Here is a 27,946-nt window from a genome sequence, read left to right on the forward strand (position 1 = left end):
GTCCCACCCCTCCCTGAGCAGCCGCCCCGCCCGCTCCCTCCCTGAGAGCAAGATACCGGGCCAGACACCCTCACCCACAGTGCTGAGCTGCCCAGGCTGAGGCAGGAAGAGGCCGGAGGCCATGCCCATGGGGTCTCTGCCACCGCTGGCCGCCTTGTACCTGCTGGGGATGCTGGGTGAGTACCCCTTCCCGGTGTCCGCAGGATACCCAAGCTCGCTCTGGTGCCAGGAAGGCGATCACAGTTCTATCCATGGCTGACTCTGGGGCCCACATGTCACCTGGAGCGTTGTGGAGACATGGGGCCACTGGGCTCCCTGCCTGCCCCCACCACCCAGCTGCAGCTTGGCTCTCTGCCCTGAGTGTCCCACCCCCCAGGAGCGTGACCCTGCCTCTCTCATGCACTGTTGAGGGTCCTGCTTTACCCTTCCAGTGCAAGAGAGACTGCAGCAGGGAGCCGCATCCAATGGGGCCTGGACAACATGATTGCTAGGCAGAGTCGGATTTTAGCAGAGCATGCAGGCTTCCCTCTGCAGGGTCCCCCACCGACAGCCCAGCCCTTACTTGATCGCCTCCAGAGACATGGAAGCTCGCTGTCTCCGAGGCAGCTCTGATGATTCTCTAGACAGAGTGGGCCAAGGCAGGGTGGGGCCGCCTCTGAGGACGACACTGACCAAATGTCAAGGATTCATAGCGGAAGTCCTAGTCCGTCTCACACCCAATCCTGGGTAAGTCCCAGAGGGGCCCAGCCGGGCCAGCTGGGATGAGTACACACTTGGCCGGCTCTCACTCCAAGCCTGGGTTGTAAGCCTAACCCTGTGTGACCTCGGATAGGTCCCCAAGCTGCTCCAGGCCTCCATCTCCCCATTTATGCAATGTAGGAGTTGAGGGTGTGAACTGGATGAGATCTGACCACTTCCTGAGGATTTGGAAGGTCTGGAAGGGCAACAGAGGTACATGACTCCAGGCTGGGAACAGGAGGATGCGAGCAGCTTCCAGGCTTGCAGGGAAAGGGTCCGGAGGGACCCTTTCCTAGGGAAGCTGGGTGTGCAGGTGTGAGTGTGGGGGAATGTGTGAGACTTTGTGTGTCTGTGCATGTGTGTGATAACTGTGTGTGTGTGTTCTCATGAGCACGACATGGCCTCCAAATGCAGGATTATCTCCCCAGCATGTGACAAAGCCACCTATGCACACATGTTCACATGGCTCTTCTCATATCTAACAGGTACAAAATGCCTTTGTCCCAAAGTAAGAGGCCTAGAGACAGTCCCTTGGCAGGCTTCGGGGTCCCAGCTGAGGACTGACCAGGCTCTTAAACCCCCCCCATCCGCTCCTCACCTCTGGCCTCAGACTTTATTGAGACAGGGAGGCTCCCAGCTGAGTATGGAGAGCCCCTGTCCTGCTCTAGGGCCCTCCCACCTGAATCCCATCATGGGGGAGGCTCCTGACGGGACCAGGAGAGTCCTCTGGCCCAACGCAGGCCAGAGTCAGGAAGACTTGGAGGTAAACCCTTCACTCCCAGTATGGGGACCACCTGGAAGCCCAGGAACACACAGTTCCCAGTGTCTGTGTGAGCCGGTGGGTACCAAGCATTCCCTTCGATCCGTGGGTCACTGCTTACAAAGCACTTTTGAAGCCATTTTCTGCTGCAAGCTTCGCAAGCCAATGAAGTAGATGGGCCCTTTGGCCCCATTTTTCAGTGGAGAAAATCGAGGCCCAGGAAGGCCAAGTGCAAACCCAGAGTGCAGCAGCTGGTGCACAGCTGAGTCAACCCCAGTCCAGCATTTCTGCCCTCACAGAGGGCCCTCTCTGTACCCTTAGCTAAAAGGGAAGGCCCCCAAAGCCACTCCTGTGCAGGAAAATGGCCCCCGGACACAACCTCCACCAGCAGAGATACAGCCACCAGAGCTGGGGACATCAAGGGCCAGGGCTGGGGCTGGAGTCAAAGCGCGCAGGCACCCTTTGGGCCATTCCAAGGAGACATGCGGCAACGCCAGAGCCCTGGGGACACCACAGCCTCCTGGCTGGGACTGGGACTTGGCGACCTTTGGACCCTGGGGCATGAAGATGCCCCCAGCATGTCTAGTGACAGGCCGGGGCTTCCCACAGCTGCCCCCTCTCAGCCCCAGCCTTCCTGTACAGATGCAGGCAGCGAGGTGGGAAGGCAGCTCTGGCAACTGCACGTCCCTGACTGGCCCAGCCGATGCCACCCTAAAGGCCAGCGCTGGGCCGCCGTGGTCACTCACGCCTGTAATCCCAGCGCTTTTGGAAGCCAAGGCGGGCGGATCACCAGAGGTCAGGAGTTTGAGACCAGCCTGAACACGGCAGAACCTCCTCTCTACTAAACATACAAAATATTTGCCGGGCGTGGTGGCGTGCACATGTAATCCCAGCTACTGGGAGGGCTGAGGCAGGAGAATCACTGGAACCCAGGAGGTGGAGGTTGCTGTGAGCTGAAATGGTGCCACGGCACTCCAGCCTGGGTGACAGAGCGAGACTCCGTCTCAAAAAAGGAAGAAAAAAAAAACAAGCCTGCACTGAAGCAGGGGAAAGTCACAGACTCTGCAGTTTGAATTCCAGTCACCCACTTACCAACTGGGCAACCTTGGACTAGTTCTGTAAGCCTCAGTTTCCTCATCTGTAAACTGGGAATAATAACAGTATGTCATAGAGGCTTATAAGGATTCGATGAATCAAGGTACAGAGAGCCTAAGTACAATCCTGGCATATAGTATAATAAGTGCTCAATAAACAATAATAACAGCAGCAACTATTATTACGACCAAGGTCAGCCAGAAGCAGTGCGAGGTGGGAACCAACGGGGTGGAGGGTCTTGCCAGAGTCCTGCATGGCCATCAATCTCTCTACCCCTCAGTCCTCTTGCACAGGCTAGTTATTCACTCATCCATTCATTTATTCATCTACAAATATGATTGCGCATCTCCTGTGCGTCCAGCTCTGTAAAACACTGGGAATAGAGACCCAGGCAGGAGTCACTGCCCTCAAGAATCTGACCAGCTAACAGGAGACCTGTTGGAGAACACAAGTAAACAAGCACCCAAAGACCGGGTCCCCTCAGCCCTGCTGTCTGTGCTCAGGGTCTCCCTGACTACAGGTGCCTAACACGCCCAGCTAATTTTCACATTTTAGTAGAGACAGGATTTCACCAGGTTGGCCAGGATGGTCTCAATCTCTTTACCTCGTGATCCACCCTCCTCAGCCTCCTAAAGTGTGGGGATTACAGGCATGAGCCACCTCGCCTGGCCCTGGTGTCTGTTTTTTGAAAGACCTTTCAAAATTGATTTTAGGCTGGGTGTGGTGGCTCATGCCTGCAATCCCAGCACTCAGGGAGGCCGAGGCGGGCAGATCACCTGAGGTCAGGAGTTCAAGACCAGCCTGGCCAACATGGTGAAACCCTGTCTCTATTAAAAATACAAAAATTAGCCAGGCATGGTGACAGGCGCCTGTAATCCCAATTACTTAGGAGGCTGAGGCAGGAGAATCGCTTGAACCTGGGAGGAGTAGGTTGCAGTGAGTTGAGATCGCACCACTGCACTCCAGCCTGGGCAACAGAGCAAGACTTCATCTCAAAAACATTTTAAAAAACCAAGCACCCAAAATATTTACACCTTTTGAAATACTGAGTGCAATGGTAGGAATAGCAAGTGCCTCGGCCACAATACCATCTGCACTAGGAGGACATGACTTTGGCTGGGCAGGCAGGGAGGGTCTCTCTAAGGTGGCGAGATCTCATCTGAGAATCTAAAACCTAAATGAAGAACAGAGCCAGCCAGGTAGAGAAAAAAGGGAAGAGGGTCCGAGGCAAAGGGGATGGCAGGGCAAAGGCAAGGGGGAAGGACAGGCCTGAGAGGGCGGGGCTCCTACTGGGAGCAGGGCAGCTGGCCCACTGTCCCAGGTTGGGTGAGGCCCTGGCTGGATCACACTCCTCGAAGACCCAGAGCTCCCCACCTCCAGCAGGGAATAAAGGGACCTGGGGACCCAAGGGCTGGCAGTGGCCTTCCTGGTCATTCTGTCTCCAGTAGTTCAGAGGGGTTTTCCCTGCAGTGACCAGGCAGCAAATTCAGCTCAACCTGACACAACTAATGAACTGTGTGTGTGTCCGTGTGCACATGTGCTGTGTGTGCATATGAACACATAGGTGCACAGCCCTGGGGAGGGGTGCTTGGGAGCAATACAGACCTAGTTTGATTTCTGCTCAGGGTCTCTCAGGGTCTCATCTATAAAAATAGGGGGGTTTATTGCTGTACCCACTTCAAAAGATCATTGCAATTATTACATCGGGTTTGTTCAGAGTCTAGGTATGGACTGAACACCTACTACGTCCCAGACACTGTTCTAAGTGCCGAGGACACCTCAGTGGACAAAACGGTCAAAACTCCCTGCCCTGGTGGATCCAGCGTAACAGTCAGGGTGTGATGGGGAAACAGACAAGAACCAAACTGAGCCAGTGATTGTCGAGTATCAGGTGGCCACGAGCGGGTGGAGATGGCCAGATAGAGGCGGCTGGGACGGGAAGCACTGGTGGGATGTGCGGTACCCAGGAGGATTTGGCGGGTCTCGTGAGATGATATTTGAGTCAATACTTGAAAGGAGGGAGTGAGCCCACCGTGTGGGACCTGAGGAGCAGCCTCGCAGGCAGAGGGGCCTCCAGCCGCAGGCCAGTGGTGGAGTCTATGGGGCGGCCACAAGGCCCATGGAGGCCTCCGTGAGGACCTGGGCTCTTTCTCCCATGCACTAGAGAGCCACACAGGAGCAGAGAGGTGAGCATAACTCTCACCTCTCCGGGTCCTCAAGTGCATCTTGAACCCCAGGCCAGATGCATTTGGAAATTCGGAAGGTTTCAGACTGTAGAAGGAAATACTGTATGCATAGTACGTGCTCATGACACAGGCAGTGAGGGCTGAGGCAAGCACATGCCTTGAACACATTCCCATGTCTGCAGTGAAACATGAGTTTGCACAGAAAAGACAGCGGACATCCTCCCACCAAATGCATTAGAAAGAGGCTTCCAGATTTTGGATTTTGAATTGCAGATAAGAGATCATGGACCTGGATCACTTCCTCTAGAACTACCACTGTCACCATGACCATCATCGTCATCATGTGCCTTTCAAGGCCTCTCATTGTCCCCAGAGGGACCCTAATACTCCTTCCCTCTGGGGGACAGATATGGTAGGAATAGGATAGGAAATGGGTGGTGGCCGTCAGCAGAGAGGATAAGGGTCCCATGCACTGCCACGGACTCCCACGGAGGCATCCAAAGTGAACCCCTCCCTCCTTCTGGCCCCAGTTTTCCCCATCCCCATCTGTACTACAGAGCAAGCAGGCTCTGGGGCCTCCCTGGGATAGACTCCCACAGGCCGTGTCAGGTGATGGAGGCAGAGTTTCTGTCCTGGCTCTCCCACCAGCTAGCATGTGACCTTGGGCAAGTCACTCCACCTCTCTGGACCTCAGTTTCCTGATCTGAAAATGGAGGTGAGCATGGTTTCTTCTTCACAGAGCTGGAGGTAGAAAGAACAAGCCTAGTGCATGAGGGAGCTTTGGGACAGATAAAGCTCTAAAGAAGGCCAAAGGCTTGTCACTGACAGCAGACACCTTACAGTTTCATACTGGGTGTGAAACTCAGCCAACAGCAGACCTGGAGCAAGAGAGAGAAATAACAATTCAAATAGCAAAGGTCATTCTGCCCACGACCTACTGTCCGCTTACCAGGACAGGCCCTGGGGGAGCCCGATTAGAGACCTGACTCTGCTGTTCCTTCCTGCAGGCTTCATGGCCAGCCCTCTCCTGGTTTAAGCCCAAGGTGATTCTACGCGTGCTTTGCACATAAAAGCCTCCTCAGCATAAACCAATCACTTCATCTGTGCTCAACCCAAGAAAGGGAACGTTGGTCCTTTACGATCTTCGTTTCCCTAAAGCCCTGATTCCGCTCCAAGTGAGACTTAGCTCCACAGATTACCATCATTTCAGAAAAGCGGGGTCTCTGACCTTTCAAGTCGCCAACACAGAGGATCCGAGGAAGAAAATCCAGAATCCTCCCCCAAACCCAGGCAGAGGTAGGGCTATTGTGTTTGATGTACATCGATGGCTGTGGCTATGGAGGTCTGTGACTGTGAGAAGGAACCGTTGTTTATGCGCAAAAGGCAACACTTGACTTGCAAACTACACTAAGTCAGTCATAGGTTTTTATCTGTGGAACGAAGTGGTGATAGCCTCCCGTCCTCTGAGACTCTGGGAAAGACATGGGGTCTTCTATGAAAACTCCCCGCCCTGGGGTCTGCACTGGGTAGGGGTGCTGTCATTTTATTATCATCGGTCATTATCACAGGCTGATAAATCAGTTAGATCTAACTAACGTGTGTGAATCCGGGTGCCTGCCGAATCCTAAGCAGGCCACACTCTCGCCTCCATTTCCCAGGGTGCAGGGGCGTCAGAGGCAAATCCCGAGGTACCCAGGCAGGACTTAGGAGTGAGCCAGAGGCAGGGATGGAGAGTGCAGGATACAAAGCCAGCCTCCCTGAGCGGAATTCTGGCTCTGCCCTCACGCCCATGCACCACGACAGTCTCCTCTTCTGTAAACTGGGACCCATCATGCAAGTCAACAAACGCTCATCACTAATTCCAAAGCCCAAAAAACATTTGTAAGTTTCTGGCAAAGGCATTTGGTGCAAATCCTGACCTGAACGAATGGGAGGCTATTTATAATCTTGACGCATCCCACTTAGTGTGAAACTGCATATGTTTCGCCGCAGTCTTGCCATGTGTTTGAAGCCAGGGCTCTCTAGACACATGGTGACGGTAGGGTGCCAGCGAGGCACTGACAAAACAGAAGGCGAGGGCCACAGCCACTGCCTGGTGCCACCAGAGGTGCAGCCCTGGAGCCAGGATATCCTATTTTTCAAAAACGCCTGGATCTTGAAATTGGTTTAAAAATTCAAACAAAATTAAAAGAAACCTTTAAAAAAAAATTGGCTGAAAAGAATTTAAGCACCGTGCAGACCAAATAAAAACTCATGGGATGCTGTAATGACAGCAAGAGGAGACTTATCCTGAATCCCGTGGGGGAAAGAGGAGCGAGAGGGATGGAGACGAGGATATAAATGTCTCGGAGCTGCTCTTGGGAACTCATCAAATCCTCACCAAGACCTCAGGGCGGGCAGGGCCAAAATTTTTTTTTTTTTTTTTTTTTGAGACAAAGTCTCGCTGTTGTTACCCAGGCTGGAGTGCAATGGCGCAATCTCGGCTCACTGCAACCTCCGTCTCCTGGGTTCAGGCCATTCTCCTGCCTCAGCCTCCCAAGTAGCTGGGATTACAGGCACACACCACTATGCCCAGCTAATTTTTGTATTTTTAGTAGAGACGGGGTTTCACCTTGTTGACCAGGATGGTCTCGATCTCTTGACCTCGTGATCCACCCGCCTCGGCCTCCCAAAGTGCGGGCATTATAGGCGTGAACCACCGCGCCCAGCCAGTGCCAAAAATATTATCTCTGCCAATGCAAAGACAAGAGGCGGGGGCTCCGGGGGTGTGATAAGCCTTTTCTAACTTCTTTGGCTGAGTTTTGCCTGGGTTTGCCCAGTCTAGGCCCTAAATTGTGGGAGCTCCAAGGGGAGGGGAGCAGGGGAAGGAAGGGGTCTTCAGTGAATTCTCATCCGTAGCCCCAGCTGCTCGGGGTTAGTGTGGCTGCGGATAAGGAAATGGCACCGTGCTTCCAGGCCTCGGGGTCTTCCTGGTCTCCAGTCATAAGGATTCTGTCCACAGTTTTAGCAATAGCAGGAGCCTCAGGCTTCGTGAGGCTAGGAAGGATGGAGCAGGAGTAAGCTGCAGACCCCCAGAGGGGGTCAGGGAGACCCTGAGCACAGACTGCAGGGCTCAGGGCACGGAGGGTGCTGGTCTGATCCCTATGAGAAGCAGCTGAAAAATGAAAATAGGTGGTGGACCCTCAAAACCTCAATGTTCATTCTGTCCCCTAGATTATAAGTAAAAAACAAACACAAACAAACAAAACCTGAACGTATTCGTGGACAGGCAGGAAGAATATACACTAGACACCCAGGAAGCTTCCGAGTCAGCCAGGCCTCTCACTGCCCGTCTCTGCCCTTCCTCCACCAGCAGCTGAACTCCATCAGGAGCTAAAGATTACAGATCACAGGTGTTTGAACCAAGGGGAAGGTGAGGGATTGTGGAATTTAACTTCCTTACTTTACAGATGAAGAAACTGAGCCCAGAGAGATTGAGTGGCTTGCCAAGGTCACACAGCACGTTCACAGCTAAGTCTTCCCCATGAAGGTTTTACTGACTGAACAGAATCACAAGTCCATTCCCTTTGATCAGGATTGCACACCAGGGCCGTGCAGGAATCAATGAAACCTGGGGCAGGCCATCATGGGATTCCCGCTGGAGGGAAGGGAGGCCGTTGGGGACTAGCTGGGAAAAGCTCAGACTTGGTGCCAGACGGCTAGGGTGGAGTTCAGGCACCAGCACCCGTTAGCTGCTTGGATGAGTTATTTAACCCCTCTCAGTTTCCTCGTCTGTAAAATTGGGACCAGAACGGTAGTACCTACTTCATAGCATTGTGGTGAGAACTGGGAGAGTTAATGTGTAAAAGGCCTGGAAGAGTGAAAACATTGAAAGTGGTGGTGATGGTGATTGCGATGGTGATGATGATGGTGACGGTGACGGTGATGAAGGGAGAAGAGAGGAAATGCTGTTCATCTGGGGACCAGACAGGCACCCGGAGGAAGGCTCCAGGACAACACCCAGAACGCATACGTATCTTTTTTTTTTTTTTTTTGAGACAGAGTCTCGCTCTGTCGCCCAGGATGGAGTGCAGTGGCGTGATCTCGGCTCACTGCAACCTCTGCCTCCCGGATTCAAATGATTCTCCTGCCTCAGCCTCCCAAGTCGGTGGGATTATAGGCACCCACCACCACGCCCAGCTAATTTTTTTATATTTTTAGTAGAGACAGGGTTTCACCACGTTGGTCAGGCTGGTCTGGAACTCCTGACCTTGTGATCCTCCCACCTCAGCCTCCCAAAGTGCTAGGATTACAGGTGTGAGCCGCTGCGCCCAGCCTTAAATATCTTTTTTATTAAAGCACTTGCTAGAACGTTTTTTAAAGAATTTCACTTGGTTTTCCAGCTTGTTCAGTCTTTCCTGAGAATGTTCTCTGAGCGCGGCCTAGGCTGTTGTGTGTGGAATCTGCCAAGACTCTCAGGCCCGGTACCTGCCCCCAGGGCCTCAGGGTCTGGCTGCACGAGTGCTTCCAGTCAGATCCAGGTGGTGTTCCTCTCTGCATCTCCAAACCCGGAGGAGCAGCAATGGGGTGGCTGGGAGCAGAGAGCATGGTTTGGAGTCAGACACATGGTTTGACGCCACCTGCCAGCCGTATCACCCAGGACAGGGCATTTGCCCTCCCCTGACACTGACACCAGGAACGTACTCAACTCTCGTGATGGGGCTGTTAGGAAGATTAACCGCAATATCTTGATGAAACATCCCGAGAGCTAAGTATGCAGCAGGTGCTCCGTAGTTGGCAGCTGCTGTTAATAATGAATGTTGAGTGTGATGAGTGGGGAAATCGAGATGCTGCTTGACCTACAGTGGGGTTACCTCTCAATAAACCCATTGTAGGCTGAAAACATCCTAAGTCAAAAATTCATTTGATACCCCAATCAACCCACTGCAAACTTGAAACATCGTAAGCTGAACTATCCTGTCTCGACCATGTGCGTGAAATTTCCAAGTTAGGACAAGGAAGTGGTGAGCACCATGGTCTGGCTCTCTGTGCTCCTGCACCAGGAACCCTCCCACTGGAAGAGCTGCCCGAGGGTCTGCTGCCCTGGGCACACCTTCGACAGGCCCAGCCTCCTCCACAGATCAGTAACACCCACTCTGAGCACTGAACACAGGCCAGGAAGGCACTGGGCTAAACCCTTTACATAGATTAGCTCATCTCAGCTTCACAACAGCTCTAGAAAGCTAGTCCCATTCTCATCCTCATGCTGTGAATGAGGAAATTGAGGCTCAGAGGCACAGAGAGAGGAGAGACTTGTTCCCCAGACTCTATAGGCAGGAAGTGGCAGCGCCGATACTCAGAACTGGAGCAGTAGAAAGTTACCGGTGACTGAAACCCATCCTGAGTTGTATAGCACTGAAGGGCAGATCTTCAGAGCCCCACTCACCATAGGTGCCACGTCAAGCTGTCTTAGCCCTTGAGACTTAGCCAGAGGGATGACTCCTTTGAGGCAGACTGCCCTGCTGATGGGCAGCCGGGATGAAAGAGACATGGGAATGAAAGGTCAGGAGTTAAGAGGTGAGGGCAAGGTAAAAGATCCTTACTGATCTCTCACGCTGGCTGGACATCTCTCCCACAGCCTCCTGAGGCTGCCCTGCCTGCAACAGATTAAATGATTGGCTGGGCATGGTGGCTCATGCCTGTAATCCCAGCACTTTGGCTGAGCCCGTTGGATCACTTAAGGTCAGGAGTTCAAGACCATCCTGGCCAACATGGTGAAACCTCGTCTCTACTAAAAGTACAAAAGTTAGCTAGGGGTGGTGCTGCCTGTCTGTAGTCTCAGCTACTCAGGAGGCTGAGGCAGGAGAATTGCTTGAACCCGGGAGGTGGAGGTTGCAGTGAGCCAAGATCATGCCACTGCATTCCAGTCTGGGCAACAGAGCAAGACTCTGTCTCAAAAAAAAAAAAAAAAATTGATCAGATGATTGACAACTGGAGCATCCCTTTTCACCCGGGCCGGAGCTCTGCACACTTCCCTGCTGATGAGAATAACCTTCCCCTTCCAAGGCCCATGACTCCTAGAGCAACAGCGACAGGATCTTGCAGATTCAGGGGAGACTTATCACAGGCCGTGATGACTTCTTCACAAGGAGTCTTGAATCGGGGGCAAGGACAGCTTTTTCAAAACACACCTATTTCTTAAGAGATGGGATCTTGCTATGCTGTCCAGGCTGGACTCAAACTCCTAGGCTCAAGTGATCCTCTTGCCTCAGCCTGCTGAGTAGCTGGAACTATAGCCTTGAGCAACCAGCCCAGCTAAACACACCTATTTTTTAACACCCAGCAACAACTTCTCACAAGCAATTTGAACACAACCTTTCAGTATTAAAATATAAAGCAGTCTCCTTGACCCAGTGCAGTAAAGCCAAGAGTAAACCCAAGTCAGACAGATGGAAATGAAAATATTGTACCTGCTTCCTAACTGATAACGCTGGATGGTGAACACAGAGGTTAAGCTTTGAAGCCACATGAACTTGCTACTCCACCTCGTCCCCACCCAGATTAAACCCCTTCCCCAGCCACAGATAAACTGGCCGGCTGCCGCTCTGCTGAGAGCCCAGCAATGGGCCACTTTGCCCCCCGCTCTGCAGTGAGACAGGGCTACAAGGAGGCGGAGCTTCCCTGTGGCCCACACGGTAGAAGGCTGATTCCCAGCAGACCCCTGTTCCCTGGGCCTGTCGCCTTGCCTCCCTGGCCAGCTGGCGGGCTACACTACGGTGGCCAGGTCCCACCGTCTCTTTAAGCTTGGTCTTCTCCACAAATGGGCAGCTATTAATGACAAGTGTCTGTCATTCTTTGTCATTCTTATCCTGTCTTGGAAATGCTAGAAAGTAGCAAATGTTGTCTTGTGTTCCCTTTCTGGCTCATTTTTTTTTTTTCTTTTTTTTTAAAGACAGAGTCTCACCCTCTCACCCAGGCTGGAGTGCAGTGGTGCTATCTCAGCTCACCGCAGCCTCCGCCTCCCAGGTTCAAGTAATTCTCCTGCCTCAGCCTCCTGAGTAGCTGGGATTACAGACATGCACCACCACCCCAAGCTAAATTTTGTATTTTTAGTAGAGACACATTTCGCCATATTGGTCAGGATGGTCTCAATCAAACTCCTGACCTCAAGTGATCTGCCCACTTCGGCCTCCCAAGTTGCTGGGATTACAGGCATTAGCCACCAGGCTTGGCCCCTCTCTAGCTCAATCTCCATTCTCTAGAACTAAGGAGCTCAAACTTTTTTGAGTGGCAGCAACACGCAGAACATTTTTACATTACGACCCCCAACACGCAAAAAGTCCCTTACCCTCACAATGCACAGTGCATTCTGACATTCTCTATCTTATTTATTTTATTATTTATTTTATTTTATTGAGACAGGGTTTTAATCTGTCACCCAAGCTAGAGTGCTGTGGCACGACTGTAGCTCACTGCAGGGTCCAACTCCTGGGCTCAAGTGATCCTCCCACCCTGGCTCTTCTAAGAGCTGGGATTACAGTCATATGCCACTGTGCACGGCCTCTCTATTCTATTCCATTTCAATTTTTAAAAAATGAATGGACCACGTGCTATGGCTCACACCTGTAATCCCAGCACTTCAGGAAGCTGAGACACGAGGATCACTTGACCCCAGGAGTTCAAAACCAGCCTGGACAACATAGTGAGACCCCCATCTCTATTTAAAAAAAAAAAAAATTAGCCAGGCCTGGTAGCCTGGTAGCCTCCTAGCTACTCAAGAGGCTGAGGTGGGAGGATCCTCTAAGCCAGGGAGGTTGGGGCTGCAGTGAGCTATGATCACGCCATGCACTCCAACCTGGGTGAGGAGAGTGAGATCCTGTCTCAAAAAATCATAATAATAATTGATGGTTACATGATTATATGGGTTAGAATGAGAGAATGTGAGGTAGGTGGTGATGGAACCGACGTATGCCTTGATTGTGCTGGTGGTCACACACATGTATATACGTGATATTCATCGACTCATGCAGTTAGAAAAATAGATTTCATGTATGTTCAGTTTAAAAGTAAAGTTTTTTTAAGAAAAAAGATTGATGGCTGCAACCCACTAAAAAAAATTCCTATCACTCAGGGGTTCCAACCTGGAGTATGAAAATTCCTGTCCATAAAACCAATGATACTGGATAGCCAGAGGAAGAAAGCTCCATTGCTCAGGCTTCGGGTGGGTGAGCTGGGAGAAGGGAGAGGGTGGGAGGCTTCACTTCCTGACCCTCCTCTCTCCTCTCTGCAGTCACTTCCTGCCTCGGACAGCTCAGCCTGGAGGACCCAGGTAAGGAAGAGCCGCGTGGAGAAAGGCCTGGGGCCGGGGGAGAGTGGGGCCACGGTTTCATCAGGCCATAGGGGACCTCTGGATGAAGCCATCACTTCTGCGGGAGTGAAACCCACCCTACACAGAGAGTGACCCCCAGCATACACACAGACACATAGATGCAGACACACACACATGTAAGATGCTCACGTCCACATGGGTCCCCTCAGCAGCCGTGAATCACCCACAAATGCCAGATCCCAGGATAATTATTATTCTGACCTGCTCACCACGCACAGAAAACATCCCAGCTCATAAATGTTCCCTGCAAAGTCCTGTTTCCTACCCAATCCTGCCAGACACCCCGTGGTCAAAGATGCAGAGAGAGGCTGCAGACTGATTAGCAAGTGTGTTGAATGCCCAGCCCGAGAGGTTGGACTTTAGTCGTAGAGGCTGTTTCCCAAATAGGGCTCCATGGTGCATGTTGAACAAAGGGCAGGCAATGCCATCTCCCGCTGGAGGCTGACAGTGTACACCAGCCCAGTAAAGGCTCTGAGAAATCCTGCAGTGAGGAAATACATCACACTTTTTAACCCAGCAGTTTCCACCTTCATTTCACCACAGCCCTCTCCTTCACATTGACTGGGCTAACATCGTGCTGAATGTATCTGGGGAGAATTGTGGCTGAAGGGTCTTGAGAAGCCACCGTGCAGCCAGAGGCGGTGACAGGGGCCTTAGCAGGCCTTGAGCCCGACCTGGACCCTGCACTGACATCCCGGCTCCAAGCTGTGGCACACAGCTTGACCTCCTCGAGCCCTAGTTTCCCCAGCTGTGAAATGGGAGGAAAATCTCTCACCTGGTGAAGCTGCAATGAGTCAGCTCACTGGGCAGACAGCCTGCAAAGCGCCCCACCAACGCTAGGTGTTGGCACGCACTCACTCTGCCTCTGACTAGCCAAGTGTCCTTGGCAAGCCCTGGCCGTGAGCCATGGCCCCAGAGTGTCCTCATCAGAAGAAAAGGGCAGCCTGACCAGTGGTTCCCGACCAGGGAGAACCTCCCCTCAGTCACCTGGGAGAGCCTTTCACATTTCCAAAAGTTTCTTGAATCAGTGACACATTCATCTAGCTCTAAAATTTAAAAAAATATAAAGATCTATAGTGAAGAGCCTCACTTCCATCTCTACTCCCGTCTGGCCCAGTCACCCCCACGACGACCCCAGCACCCCAGGTAATGACCACGTTTGTTTCTTGCATATTCTTCAAGAAGCTCTTTATGCAAATACACACACCACACACACACACATACACACACCACACACACACCCCACACATACCCCATAATCACACCATATACATATAACACACCCACCACACACCCCCCCCACACACACACCATACACACAGCACACACACACCCCGCCACACCACACACACACCCCACAACCACACCATATACATATAACACACCCACCATACACACCCACACACACACCACACCACATACACACACCACAGCACACACACACACACACCCCCACACACACACCCACAACCACACCATATACATATAACACACCCACCACACACCCCACACACACACCACACCACACACACACACCACACACACACACACCCCACAACCACACCATATACATATAACACACCCACCACACACACCCCCACACACACCACACCACACACACAGACCCCACAACCACACCATATACATATAACACACCCACCACACACACCACACCACACCAAACACACACACCCCACACACCCCACAACCACACCATATACATATAACACACCCACCACACACACACCACATAACGCCACACACACACCCCACAACCACACCATATGCATATAACACACCCACCACACACCCCCACACACACCACACCACACACACACCCCACACACCCCACAACCACACCATATTACATATAACACACCCACCACACACCCCCACACACACACCACACACACACCACACACACCCCACAACCACACCATATACATATAACACACCCACCACACACACACACACACACACCACACACACACAGCCACACCACACACACACACACACACCACACACACATGCATATTTTTCCCCTCATGGAGTTTGATAAAATTACACAAGCCACAGGTCTACCCATGACCCAGCAATTCCACTCCTAGGTGTTTACCCAAGAGAAATGGAAACATCCCCACACAAAGACCCGTATGTGAATGTCACAGCAGCTTTATTCATAGTAGGCAAAACCCAAAAACAAACCAAATAGTGAATGGAAAACAAACGTAGCATGTTCATATAGTGAACTATCACTCAGCAACGAAAAGGCATGAACGGCTTATGCGTGCAGTGACGTAGCTACATCTCAAATACACGCTAAGCGAAAAAAGCCCAAACAAAATAAAATACGTGCTGCATGATTCCATGTCTATGACATTGCAGCTCAGGCAGACTCCTCTCTCGGGACAGAAAGCAGATCAGTGTTTGCCTGAGGCTGGATTCAGGGAAATTAACTATAAAGGGGCATTAGGGAACTTTCTAGATGATGGAAATGTTCCATATCTAGATTATGGTGGTGGTTACATGGAGGTATACGTTTGTATATGAAATTCCATCGAACAGTACCCTGAAAATGAATGCATTTCACTCTATGTAAATTGTACCTCAATAAAATTAATTTTTTTTTTGAGACGGAATCTCCCTCCGTCACCCAGGCTGGGGTGTAGTGGCGTGATCTTGGCTCACTGCAACCTCTGCCTCCAAGGTTCAAGCAATTCTCCTGTTTTAGCCTCGGAAGTAGCTGGGATTACAGGCACGAACCACCACACCCAGCTAATTTTTCTTTTTTTTTTTTTTTTTTAGTAGAAATGGGGTTTCACTATGTTGGCCAGGCTGGTCTCAAACTCCTGACCTCAAGTGATCCACCCGCCTTAGCCTCCCAAAGTGCTGGGATTATAGGCATGAGCCATGCCTGGCCTAAAAATAACTTTTAAAGATCTTTTAAGAAGCAGACACCAAGCCCAATCTCAGTCCCGTTGAGACAGAATTTCCAGGACAGGGGTCATCCAGCTAGACAGTGGGTGGTGAGATTACCTTGCCCATTTCTCTGAGCTCCCGTCTGGCTCTGAAATCTGGAGCCCCACCCTCCTGGGTCCAGCTTCAGGGCTGCCTGGGTCAGGGCCGCCCTAGCCTGAGGTTCTGGGAAGCCCCTGCAGTGCCTCAGAAAGGACGAAGCTCACAAGGGGTGAGGCAGCAGCCCACAGGGCAGGATGGAGCTTGGGTGGGCATGCGGCCTGGTAGGAAGAGGGCAGTGAGGGGTCCCAGTGGGGAGCGTCTCCCAGCCTGACCCCCACCACACCTCTCTGACCCCCAGATTTCCAGGTGAGGCTCACCAGCTCCAACTCAAGGTGCCAGGGCCAGCTGGAGGTCTACATCAAGGACGAGTGGCACATGGTTTGCAGCCAGAGCTGGGGCAGGAGCCCCAACCACTGGGAGAAGCCCAGACAAGTGTCAAAAGTCTGCCATCAGCTGCACTGTGGGGTGGCCTTAAGCCTTGGCCCCTTCCCTATCACCTTCACACATCAGAGTCCAGTCATCTGCCATGGATACCTGGGCTCCTTCTCCAACTGCAGCTACAGAAGAACAGACCCGTGTCAACCTCTCGGGCTGATCTGCTTAGGTGGGTAACTAGCCAGCTACACGGGCACCCTGGGCCTGGGCACCAGCCCCGAGGAGACTGCCTAAGGCCTGTGATGGAGGGGCTGAGCAGGTAGGTGGAAGGGGTAGGGGGACCCCAGTTTATAACCACTCCCCAAAACATATACACAGAAGGGGGACTGGAAGGGTCCAGCACCCATCCGTAGGATGACAATAGGGGACTTAGTTCTGCCAGTTGCTGACTTCATCGGCTGCTCTGAGCCTCGATTCTCCCATCTGTGAAGTGGGGTGGTGCTTCCTGCCTCAAAGAAGGAGGGTTAGAGGCAACGTGTGGATCAAGCAGGCCTGGCGTGGCAAGTGGTACTCACGGCAGAGCTCCTGGTCTTCTCAAGACTGCGGCTGCCCCCGGCCCCGCCCACACCACATTCCTCCCTCACCAGAGTGTCTCATTGCAGAGCCCCAGATGACGACACCTCCACCCACAAGGCCCCCGCCCACCACAACTCCGGAGCCCACAGGTAAGAGGATTCTAAACCCACCGTGGGGAGTCAGAACTAGTGAATAAAAACCCCGGATGCCCAGTTGCATCTGAATTTCCGATAAAGGTGGAAACGTTTAGTATTGGTGTATGCTACGAAATATTTGGGACCCCACCACCTCCCAAGGCCAAGCGTTGGTCAGCAGCTGGGGCCAAGCAGCAAGGAGTGCCACGTGCTTGTCCAGGAAGCCCTGGGCGCTCAGGCCAGCTCCCCCTCCCGCTCTCTCCTTTCCCAGCTCCTCCCAGGCTGCAGCTGGTGGCACGGCCCGGGGACTGGCATTGTGCCGGCGTGGTGGAGTTCTACAGCGGCAGCCTGGGGGGCACCATCATCTATGAGGCTCAGGACAAGACCCAGGACCTGGAGAACTTCCTCTGCAACAACCTCCAATGTGGCTCCTTCTTGAAGCATCTGCCAGAGCCCGAGGTAGCCAGAACCCAAGACGCAGGGGAGCTGTGGAAACGCAGGCCCTTGCCCATCCAATGGAAGATCCAGAACTCCAGCTGTACCTCTCTGGAGCAGTGCTTCAGCAAAATCAAGCCCCAGAAAAGTGGCCGAACTCTGGCCCTCCTCTGCTCAGGTACGTGAGAACCTGGCCAAGCCCCATGAGGCCTTCTGCTGCCCTAGGTGGGGTCACGAGCATCCCAGAAGGTCAGGGAGCATCGTGTGTGGCCTGGAAACCCCTGTGTGCAGAACAGGGTCTAAGGCACTGTGGAGAAGACAAGGGAAGCGGAGGCCTGGGCTTGGCCTCTCAGACGTAGGAAGGGGTGGGCTGCAGAGGATGCCTCCACACTCAATGCCTTGGGAGTCTCTGCAAAGCTACGCAGGCCAAGCCCCAAGAAACAACTGGCTCAGCTGCCACCTGGGGAGGGGAGTCAGTGGGACTTCCAGGAGAGGCAAGTTCTCTTCATGGGTTTGGGGGAGAAAAAAATGTCTGGGTAGGAACTGCGGCTTGTGCCAAAGATGGGACACTTGGAGGGGTGGGCCTTGCAGGAGGGGCATTGGTAAATCCCAAGAGTTGACATTGGAGCAATGGTGAGAGGTGGGAGGTCCCTGAAGTCTGAGAGACACCACCACCCAGGGGGGCTCTCTGCAGAGGATCCTGCACCATGGGCTGATAAGGTAAAGAGAATGACCGCCTGTAATCCCAACACTTTGGGAAGCCGAGGCGGTGGATCACCAGGTCAGGAGATTGAGACCAGCCTGGCTAACGTGGTGAAACCCGTCTCTACTAAAAATACAAAAATTAGCCAGATGTGGTGGTACATGCCTGTAGTCCCAGCTACTTGGGAGGCTGAGGCAGGAGAATCGCTTGAACCCAGGAGACAGAGGTTGCAGTGAGCCGAGATCGCACCACTGCATTCCAGCCTGGGCAACAGAGAGACTCCATCTCAAAAAAAAAAAAAAAAAACGAAGCCAGGCACAGTGGCTCAAGCCTATAATCTCAGCACTTTGGGAGGCTGAGGCAGGCGGATCACCTGAGGTCGAGAGTTCAAAACCAGCCTAATGGAGAAACCCTGTCTCTACTAAAAATAAAAAAAAATTAGCCGGGAATGGTGGCACATGCCTGTAATCCCAGCTACTCAGGAGGCTGAGGCAGGAGAATCGCTTGAACGCAGGAGGCGGAGGTTGCAGTGAGTCAAGATCGCGACATTGTACTCCAGCCTGGGCAACAGAGCAAGACTCTATCTCAAAAAAAAAAGAATGATCCTGCTGTGTGATTGAGGGGAAGAGGCAGGTGAGACTGAGTCTGAGACCCCAATGGGCCAAACCAGTGTCAATGAAGAAAACTAAAGGGAAGAAACCGCAGCTGAAACGAAGGAAGAATCCTCGCAGCAGCCTCCCTCCTCTGGAGGCAGCGGCTTCCTATTGCCGGAGGCGTTCTTAGTGAAGTCCAGACGGTACTTACCGAGCGTACTTCGTGCAGGGACCATTCCTGGGCGTTCTAAATTCTTCACTTGACCTTGGGTCATGTGAAGTGGGTGTTATTATTACCATCCCTTTCACAGTGAGGAGGCTGAGGTTCAGAGAGGTTAAGCCTCTTGCCCAGTATTACAGAGTGCTTGCTGGGATTTCTGAACAAGCAAGGTCACTCTAGAGCCTGTTATCTGAGCTTCAGTGACTCAGTGTCACTGAACCCACAGCAGCTGGTTAGAAATGCAGGTGCTCAGGCCCCCGCCCGGACCTTCCGAATCAGAATCCACTTTGCAGCAAGGTCCTTGGTGATTTATGTGCACAAATCTAGGAAGCGCTGCTCACGGCCACCTGGCTGTCCTGCAGGCACAGCTGCCCCACATCGATGGGTACCTGGTGTGAATTAGTAAAACGCTGCCCGCTCCCAGCAGAAGCAGCCCCCAGGGGTCTCTTGGCCTCATGAGGGAAGCAGGGGCTGGCTCGAAGTCCCACCCCACCTCAGCTACGATCCTTCCTGCAGGCTACAGCCTGCCAAACCATACCCAGGGTTCTTGCCTTTGAAACTTCTTCTGAATAGATTTACTAGGGCTTTGAAGGTGGATGTTGCTATGGAAACTGGCCAAAGCTGGTGAGATCATAACTCACTGTGAACTGAGCATGCGTGGGCCTCAGCCATGGACTCCCAGGCCCCGCCTTGACAGGCAGAAATGAATAAGAGCCTCTGTTGAGCCAGGCCCCATTTGCTGAAAGTCTGGCCCTCGACATGTGGTGCCTGGGCAGCAGGATCTGTCCTCACTGTGAACTGCCAGGACTCAAGGCAAGAGGTCTTTCCAATTCCTGTGCCTCAGTTTCCCTCTTCTGAAAAGCACCCCCCCCCCCACGACCCCATCTTCCCAAAGTGCAGCGGGAGAATGAGAGGATGTTTCCAAGTGGGAAGTGGACCTAGATGGAATCTATTTCCCATGCTCGTCTCTTACCTCCACCTGGCATGGGACCAACTCCCTGATGGTGGCTGGAGCAGCCTCCCTGCAGAGAGTACCTACGCTGCTGTGTCTCACGATGGTGCTGGCAGGTGACCAGAGGCACCAGAGACGGTGCTGGGTCAGGGGAAGAGCCACAGAGGGTGCCAGAGGAGGGAAGGACAGAAAGGAAGGCTGCCTCTCCTGGTGGTCCCACACAGTGCCTTCCCCTAGCCAAGGCCTGGCTTTGCCAGTGGCATGGGGCCCCAGGAAGCAGCACACAGGCTCAGGGCCACACCTGCCCCTCCTCTCCCATTGCTTCCCCTCTCAGGTTTCCAGCCCAAGGTGCAGAGCCGCCTGGTGGGGGGCAGCAGCATGTGTGAAGGCACCGTGGAGGTGCGCCAGGGGGCACAGTGGGCAGCCCTGTGCGACAGCTCTTCAGCCAGGAGCCCACTGCGGTGGGAGGAGGTGTGCCAGGAGCAGCGGTGTGGTGGTGTCAACTCCTATCGTGTGCTGGACGCTGGTGAGCCAACATCCCAGGGGCTCTCCTGTTTCCAGCAGAAGCTGTCCCAGTGCCACGAGCTTCAGGAGAAAAACTCCCACTGCAAGAAGGTGTTCATCACGTGTGAGTTAGCCACAGCCCACAGTGGGTGGAAGCAGTTAAACTCTGCCAGTGGCATGGGGTCCCAGGAAGCAGCGCACAGTTAAACTTTACCTCTAGGACCCGGTCAGGGTGTATGTCTCTAAAGGGCAGCCCTGGGGAGAGTCCCAGAGACCCAGAAAGGGATGGAGAGAGGGAAACTGGAAGGCCAGGGAGCAAGAGCACTCACAGCAACGAGCAAGAACAATAACAGGAGACAGGGTAAGCAACAGGCAGATCACTGTCAGGCAGCTGATGAGTCGTAGAATTTTTCCTTCTACCTTCTACTTTTGCAAGGTGGAAGCCAGAAAATCAAATGGATAGCACATATTTGTTACATGAATGGTAACTAAATGGCAAGTAAAAGAGAGAAATGGATGGATGGCTGGATGGATGGATGGATGGATGGATAGTTGGGTGAGTAGATGGATGATGGATGGATGGATGAATGGATTATATTGCATGAATGGATAGGTGGGTGAGTGGGTGGATGGATGGATGGATGGATGGATGGATGGATGGATGGATAGACAGGTAAGTGGATGGATGGATGGATGGATGGATGGATGGATGGATGGATGGATGGATAGACAGGTAAGTGGATGGATGGATGGGTGGATGGATGGATGGATGGATGGATGGATGGATGGATGGATGGATGGATGGATAGACGGGTAAGTGGATGGATGGATGGATGGATGGGTAGATGGGTAGATGGATGGATGAATGGAAGGTGGATGGACAGATGGATGGATGAGAATAGATGCCTGGCTGGCTATTGGTATACAATCATATATTGGTTTGTGATGGTGTATAATGGCAAGATGATCACTAATGGCTGGCGAATGGTAGAAAATTAAATAGCTTATAACCAGTGTGGCAAATGATAGCTGGATGATGGCTTGTTAGATGATAAATGGTGGGTGGGTGAGTGGGTAGCAGGGAATTGTAGAGATGGTTGGAGGAAGAGCTAAATAGATCACTGCCTCCTGTTCATGCTGGTGAATTTCTGGGATGAGCAAGGGTGGCTGGCAGAAGCCAGGCAGCCAGCAGCTTCCCTCCCACAGTTTTTCTCCTCCAGGGCTGACGATGACCTAACTCTTCCCCTTCTCCAGGCCAGGATCCAAACCCCACAGGCCTGGCTGCAGGCACCGTGACAAGCATCATCCTGGCCCTGGTGCTCCTGGCGGTGCTGCTGGTCATGTGTGGCCCTCTTGCCTACAAGAAGCTGGTGAAGAAATGTAGGTGTGATGGCCCTGAGTGGCTCTGTCCCTGCATGCAGAGACTGGAGGGGCTGTACTAGAGTCCCCAGGAGGAGGGATCCTGCCTCCAGAGAGCTGGGCACAGGGCACCTCTGCTTCACCACCCAACCTTCCCCTCTCCTGCCCATTAGCCTTTTTCTGCCCCAAGTAACAGAAACAGAAAGTAACCAAAATTGCAATTGCTGATTTGTCTATCTCTGGAGACCAGCTGTGACCCACTCCAGATCAGAGAGGGTGTGGCTGTTCCCGAGGCTGTGGCAGGCCCAGAGCGTGTTCAGCACGGCCTCTGGTGGCAGGAGACACACGTCCCAGGCCCAGCTCCTCTACTTACCACTGCCCAGGATGCTGATTAGGACACTTCCTCTCTCTGAGCCTCAGTTTCCTCATCTATCAGATGAGCGATCACACACCTTGTGAATGCGGGGGGAGTTGTTCTCCTTGCCTTGCAGAACTCAAGAAGAAATTATTCAGACAAGAAAGTGTGAGGGGAGAGACTGTAAACAGAGGGCCCAGCAGGGCAGTGTTGGGTCCTAGTGCCTGCCCAGGTCTGGTTCTAAACACCTGTGGTCTTTTCTCCTGGGGAGCCAGGAACCTCTACCCAATCCTTAGCCTGCTCCTTTGGCACAGGATGGCTCGAGAGCAAGTTAGGAAACCGAGGCCCCCAAGAGACTCCAGGAGGCAGAGCCCAGCAGCCCTGCCCTCAGCTGCACCTGCTGCCACCACCTCCCTCCTAGGCCCTGCCCTACCCCCACTCCTACCTGCCCCACCCCCACCTGCCCCCACCACCCTGATGTGCCTTTCCTTTCCCTTGCCCAGTCCGCCAGAAGAAGCAACGCCAGTGGATTGGCCCAACAGCAATGAACCAGAACAGTAAGTGTCCTAGACACAGGGCCCCCCTCGGCCCCTGGACAGAGGCCATGCAGGCAGAGTTTAGGCTCTCTCTGCTGAACACAGATGGAGCCTGTGGCTGCTTGAGGCCTCTGATCTCCACGGTGCTCGTCTGAGGTGTGACTGTGGCCAATAGACATCCCCACACCGGGGAGAGCAGAGGCTTCTTGATGGGCAGATGGCTCAGCGGTTTCTACCACTGAAGCCTCAGAGTGTAGAAACATCTCATGGTATCCTTTCTGCCCCTCGCCTCATCTCTGGGGTCCCCATCGCCTTCGCCTCCTCCAGCAGCATTACCAACATAGTGGCCAATGGATGCTAACAGGCAGCACTCACACAAGAGGCCTCTCTGATCAACGGACCTGGAAAACCATAAGTCGGGCACAGCTAAGCACAGCTCTTTATTCCGGGGCTTATCAGAACCTTAATGGGTGTTTTCATATTGCCCATCTCCAAAGCAAGGACACATTAAGAAGGGCTGTCCAAGCTACTTTCAGCATGAATAACTGACAGGGCCAGTGTCAGGACATTGGGTGCAGCCAGCCCGACCCCATCCCTGGTCTTCCTACTCTGTCCTTCCAGCCACAGCCAGAGCCACCCTAATGGATGGAGACATGCGTTCCTCCCGCCTCCCATTCCACCTTCTTCCCCCTTGCCAAGTCCAGGGCCAAATCCTTCAAAAAGGCTCTGTGTTGTCCAGTCTTTTTCTTTCTTTCTTTCTTTCCCCTGAGACAGTTTTGCTTTATTGCCCAGGCTGGAGTGCAGTGGCTCAATCTTGGCTCACTGCGACCTCTGCCTCCTGGGTTCAAGCAATTCGCCTGCCTCAGCTTCCCAAATAGCTGGGATTATAGGCACCTGCCACCAAGCCTGGCTAATTTTTGTATTTTTAGTAGAGATGGGATTTCATCATGTTGCCAGGCTGGTCTTGAACTCCTGACCTTGTGATCTGCCTGCCTTGACTTCCCAAAGCGGTGGGATTACAGGGCTGTCCAGCCTTTCTTAATAACACACAGGCCCTCAGCTCCTGGAGGGCAGGAGTGTAGCTGTCCCGTCACCTGTGCTCCCATCTCCTGCTTGGTAAACGCCTGATGACCGACTGACCGGCTCATGGAAGGCCCCACCCTAGTCAGATTGCTGGGTTACCCAAATCTGCTCTCAAATCTGCTGCTGATCCTGCTAGCGTGAACCTCCCGGGAAGAGAGGCAAGGGGGATGCAGTGCAGGGGCTGTGGGTGCCTCTGCTCTCTCTCTGCTAACATCAAGGGAACAGGAGATTAACGTTCTGGGCACCTCCTGGGGGAGGAGGTAGAGGACAGAGCCACAAGTCTAACGACACTGCCTCCGCATCTGCCCAGTGTCTTTCCATCGCAACCACACGGCAACCGTCCGGTCCCATGTTGAGAACCGTACAGCCTCCCACGTGGATAACGAATACAGCCAACCTCCCAGGAACTCCTGCGTGTCAGCTTATCCAGGTAAGCACCAGCGGGGCTCCCAGGCACGCAGGCTGCCAAGGCAGGTCACATGATGCCCTTGAAGGTCAGGTGATGGCCCAAAGAGAGAAGGGAGACCCCAGGGTGCAAGGGATCAAACGAGGCAGGACGCAGCAGGAGTGCGGAAGGGATGCAGCCTTTACAGGCGCCAGCTGTCCCATCTGAGACCACCAACTACTCAACTGGAGAGAAGAATGCACTCAGAGAGCCATTAACCCCAGCCTTGCTGTGACCTAATGGGCCTGTTTGGCTGCAGAGCCTTGAGGGGCCTGGATGGTAGATGAGGCCCCTTGGATTCCTTCGAGCCAGAAGGGAGCCATTAAGTGGGCTGCAGAAGCGGGTACTGAAGGCTCCCTTACTGGCGCTATCAATTAAGCCCCAGGGAGCCTGGAGTTCAGCATCATTAGTGAACGTTTGGCTGATTTGATCAGAACAGATACGAAGCTGCTGCCGGCTCCGAAAGCCCCTGTGATCTTCCCGCCCACTGTGGGCAGCGGCTCTCGGATGCAAGGGGCTCTGTGGAGTCTCAACCCTTCTGCAAACAGCGTCCTTTCTTCCCCCAGCTCTGGAAGGGGCCCTGCAGCGCTCCTCTGCACAACCTGACAATTCCTCCGACAGTGACTACGATCTCCACGGGGCTCAGAGGCTGTAAAGGTGAGCCCGTCCCCAGCCTGACCCCGCACCCCAGGGCCCCCCACAGCCCCACCCTGCCCCACATGAACAGGGGACCCCCAGCAACATGACCCTTGGAAAGACAAACGCCAGCTGTTTAGGTTAGAGGAGCTGGTTTGGCAGTTAGAGCTTAGCAATCGACTCTGAAACTCCATTCGGAAGGCCGCACAGGCAGCGTCCCTAAGAGCTCCGTGATGGAGCCACATGCCTCTAGAGCTGCCAACCTGCCAGCAGGGAGAAGGAGCCCCCGGTGCAGGACAGCAGCCGTCCCCGAGATGGAACCTGAAGCATGGGGCCTGCCCGCCACCTCCTGCATCGCCTTGCGGTGTCTCCTCTAACACATTCCTTCTCAGCCCACAGAACTGGGATTCAGGTGCAAAAAACCAAGAGCCAGCCCTACTTGTCCTGAGAAAACTGTGCATCCTTCAATTGAAACAATGTCCCTATTTCTACCCCAGCCAGAACGTGGACAGAGGCCAGGAGCCTCCCAGCCAGGTGCTGCTGTCCCAAGTGGCAGGCCAGCTCGCACTGCGCTGCACTGCAGCTCACCGCCCCTCCGTGCGTAGAGGCTGTGGTGGGCAGAGCCCCCAAACAGGCAGCCATCCAGCTAGAGACTCGGGGGTGTCTGAAGGGGGCCCCCTTTCCCTGCCCACTGGGGAGCGGCGCCTGAGTGGAATCGGCTTTGTCCTCAGACTCTGTCCCTGCTAAGAAGTGACATGGAGCTCGCAGGGGGGAGTGCCTTTTGAGCATGTTCTTTGTAAATAGCACTTTTCCTCCTTCCTGATCACCAGAGTGCTCCTGCCTCTTCTATGCAGCATCCACCCCTGTGCATCCCTCTGCAGCCGCGGTGGTCAAAGGCTACGCACCTGGACACAAAGACAGCTCAGCGTGTTCACAGCAGCTGCCAGCCAGGGGGCTGGGTGGGCACCAAGGCTCCGTGTTTGTGAGGCCTGACCCACAGCCGTACCCAGTTCCCTCCATCTTGTGACTCCCCTCCCCAACCCCCTCATCTAAAGACTCCTTCCTCTCCGGAGAGCAGGGACCACTGGCTGTCGAGCCCACTGGGCACCAGTGCCACCCAGCGCCCTGCACAAAGGGGCACCTGGTAAACCCTAACCAACTTGCTCTTTGGCTTCACACAGCAGCAAAAAGTCCCAAGCTGAGGTGGTTTCAGCACATCACAGTTCATCTAACCCAAGAGTCTGAGCTGGGGCTGGTCACGTTCCTTCGGTTTAAATAACTCCCTTGACTAAAATAGACTCCTCTAGCACTCAGAGACCTTGGCTGTACACCTAATCCTGTGGGGCCTCAGCTTCCTTAACTACGAGTGAGAGGAGGAGGTCTACCCAGGGACCTCAGGTCTGATAAAGGGGAGGCCAGGCAGAGCTCCCTGTGGCAGCTCCCTAAGGTGGTGAAGCAACGTGGAAACACATCTTGGGGCTGAGGCCTTTCTCCACGCCATTTGATGCTGTATCTCCTGGGAGCACAGGCATCATTGGTCCAAGCCACAGAGGCTAAGTCTGGAAGAGCAAAAGGGAGTTACTCGGATGTGGGGTGGGGTGTTCCCATGATCTGCTCATCCGTCTGCCCCCACCAACACCCTCCAACCAGGCCTTGCCTTCTGAGAGCCCCCGTGGCCAAGCCCAGGTCACAGATCTTCCCTTGACCATGCTGGGAATCCAGAAACAGGGACCCCATTTATCTGCCCATATCTGGTGGAGGTGAGGGGACTCCTCACAAGGGAATTGAGAGGCTGCTGTTAGGGAGGGGCAAAGGATCGGGGCAGCCGATATCTCCCATCAGTTCCTTTTTTTCATAAAACCTCTTTAATCTGGGCCGGGCGCAGTGGCTCACACCTGTAATCCCAGCACTTTGGGAGGCTGAGGCAGGTAGATCATGAGGTCAGGAGTTCAAGACCAACCTGACCAAGATGGTGAAACCCCATCTCTACTAAAAATACAAAACTTAGCCAGACGCAGCGGCAGGTGCCTGTAATCCCAGCTGCTTGGGAGGCTGACGCAGGAGAATTGCTTGAACCCAGGCAGCAGAGGTTGCGCCACTGCACTCCAGCCTGGGTGGCAGAGTAAGACTCCGTCTCAAAAAAAAAACCTCTTTAATCTATAGTTTGGTCACCATAGAGTGGCCTCAAAGCAACCATGGCCTACTTAAAACCCAAACCCAAAATAGAGTGTTTCGTTGAGGAGAAATGAGTCTTTAGAAAACTGTTTTTCAACGGGTGGCAGGCTTGGGTGACGCATTTCAAAAAGCTGTTTGGTGATGCAATGGAATAGAACCGTTTTAGTCTTCAACGTGCCGCTGAAGAGTTGCTGCCTTGGCTGGTGAAGAACCCACTGCTCCCCCCACCAGTGCTCAGGGGGCTGTCATCCGTCTCCCTCAGCTGCCGCGACCTCGACAACCTCCCCATTCCTGCAGCCCAACAACCTGCTAGAGCCGGGCCACGGCTTCCACTCACCTGTGTGGCCCTCCAACCCTACCCATTCCCTAAATGACATTCCCAGGTAAACCATGTGACCTGGCCGATGAGTGTTTGAGTGTGCAACCCCCGATTCCAGCACATTAGGTCAAGGAAACGAGGACCAAGCAACAAGTCTGGCTTTCAAGTTGTCATATAGCTGAGCATGGTGGCTTAGAGCTATAATAACAGCACTCTGAGAGGCCAAGGTGGAAGGATTGCTTGAAGCCAGGAGTTCCAGACCAGCCTGGGCAACAAAGTGAGACCCCATCTGTACCATAAAAAAAGTTTTTAATTAGCTGAGCATGGGGCCACATGCCTGTAATCCGTTCCTCAGGAGGCCGCTGCAGGAGGATCACTTGA

General features: G+C 53.4%; 1 protein-coding gene across 2 annotated transcripts; it reads left to right on the forward strand.

The window, feature by feature from the left end:
- Positions 1-43: 43 nt before the first annotated feature.
- CD5 (CD5 molecule) lies at positions 44-27,859 on the forward strand. 2 transcript variants are annotated; one of them, XM_054240956.2, is made up of 11 exons: positions 44-176; positions 13,049-13,087; positions 16,464-16,769; positions 17,203-17,265; positions 17,522-17,863; positions 20,488-20,781; positions 21,912-22,037; positions 22,875-22,928; positions 24,301-24,420; positions 25,002-25,092; positions 25,902-27,859. In XM_054240956.2, the coding sequence occupies exons 1-10, from the start codon at positions 122-124 to the stop codon at positions 25,088-25,090; spliced, it is 1,488 nt and encodes a 495-aa protein (XP_054096931.2). In that variant the 5' UTR covers positions 44-121; the 3' UTR covers positions 25,091-25,092; positions 25,902-27,859. The 2 variants fall into 2 exon arrangements, with proteins under 2 accessions (XP_054096931.2, XP_035118733.3); XM_035262842.3 differs by lacking the exon at positions 25,902-27,859 and adding an exon at positions 25,464-25,894.
- The last annotated feature ends 87 nt before the right edge of the window (positions 27,860-27,946 follow it).

Source organism: Callithrix jacchus, chromosome 10, assembly GCF_049354715.1.
Source record: "Callithrix jacchus isolate 240 chromosome 10, calJac240_pri, whole genome shotgun sequence".
Lineage (NCBI taxonomy): Eukaryota > Metazoa > Chordata > Mammalia > Primates > Cebidae > Callithrix > Callithrix jacchus.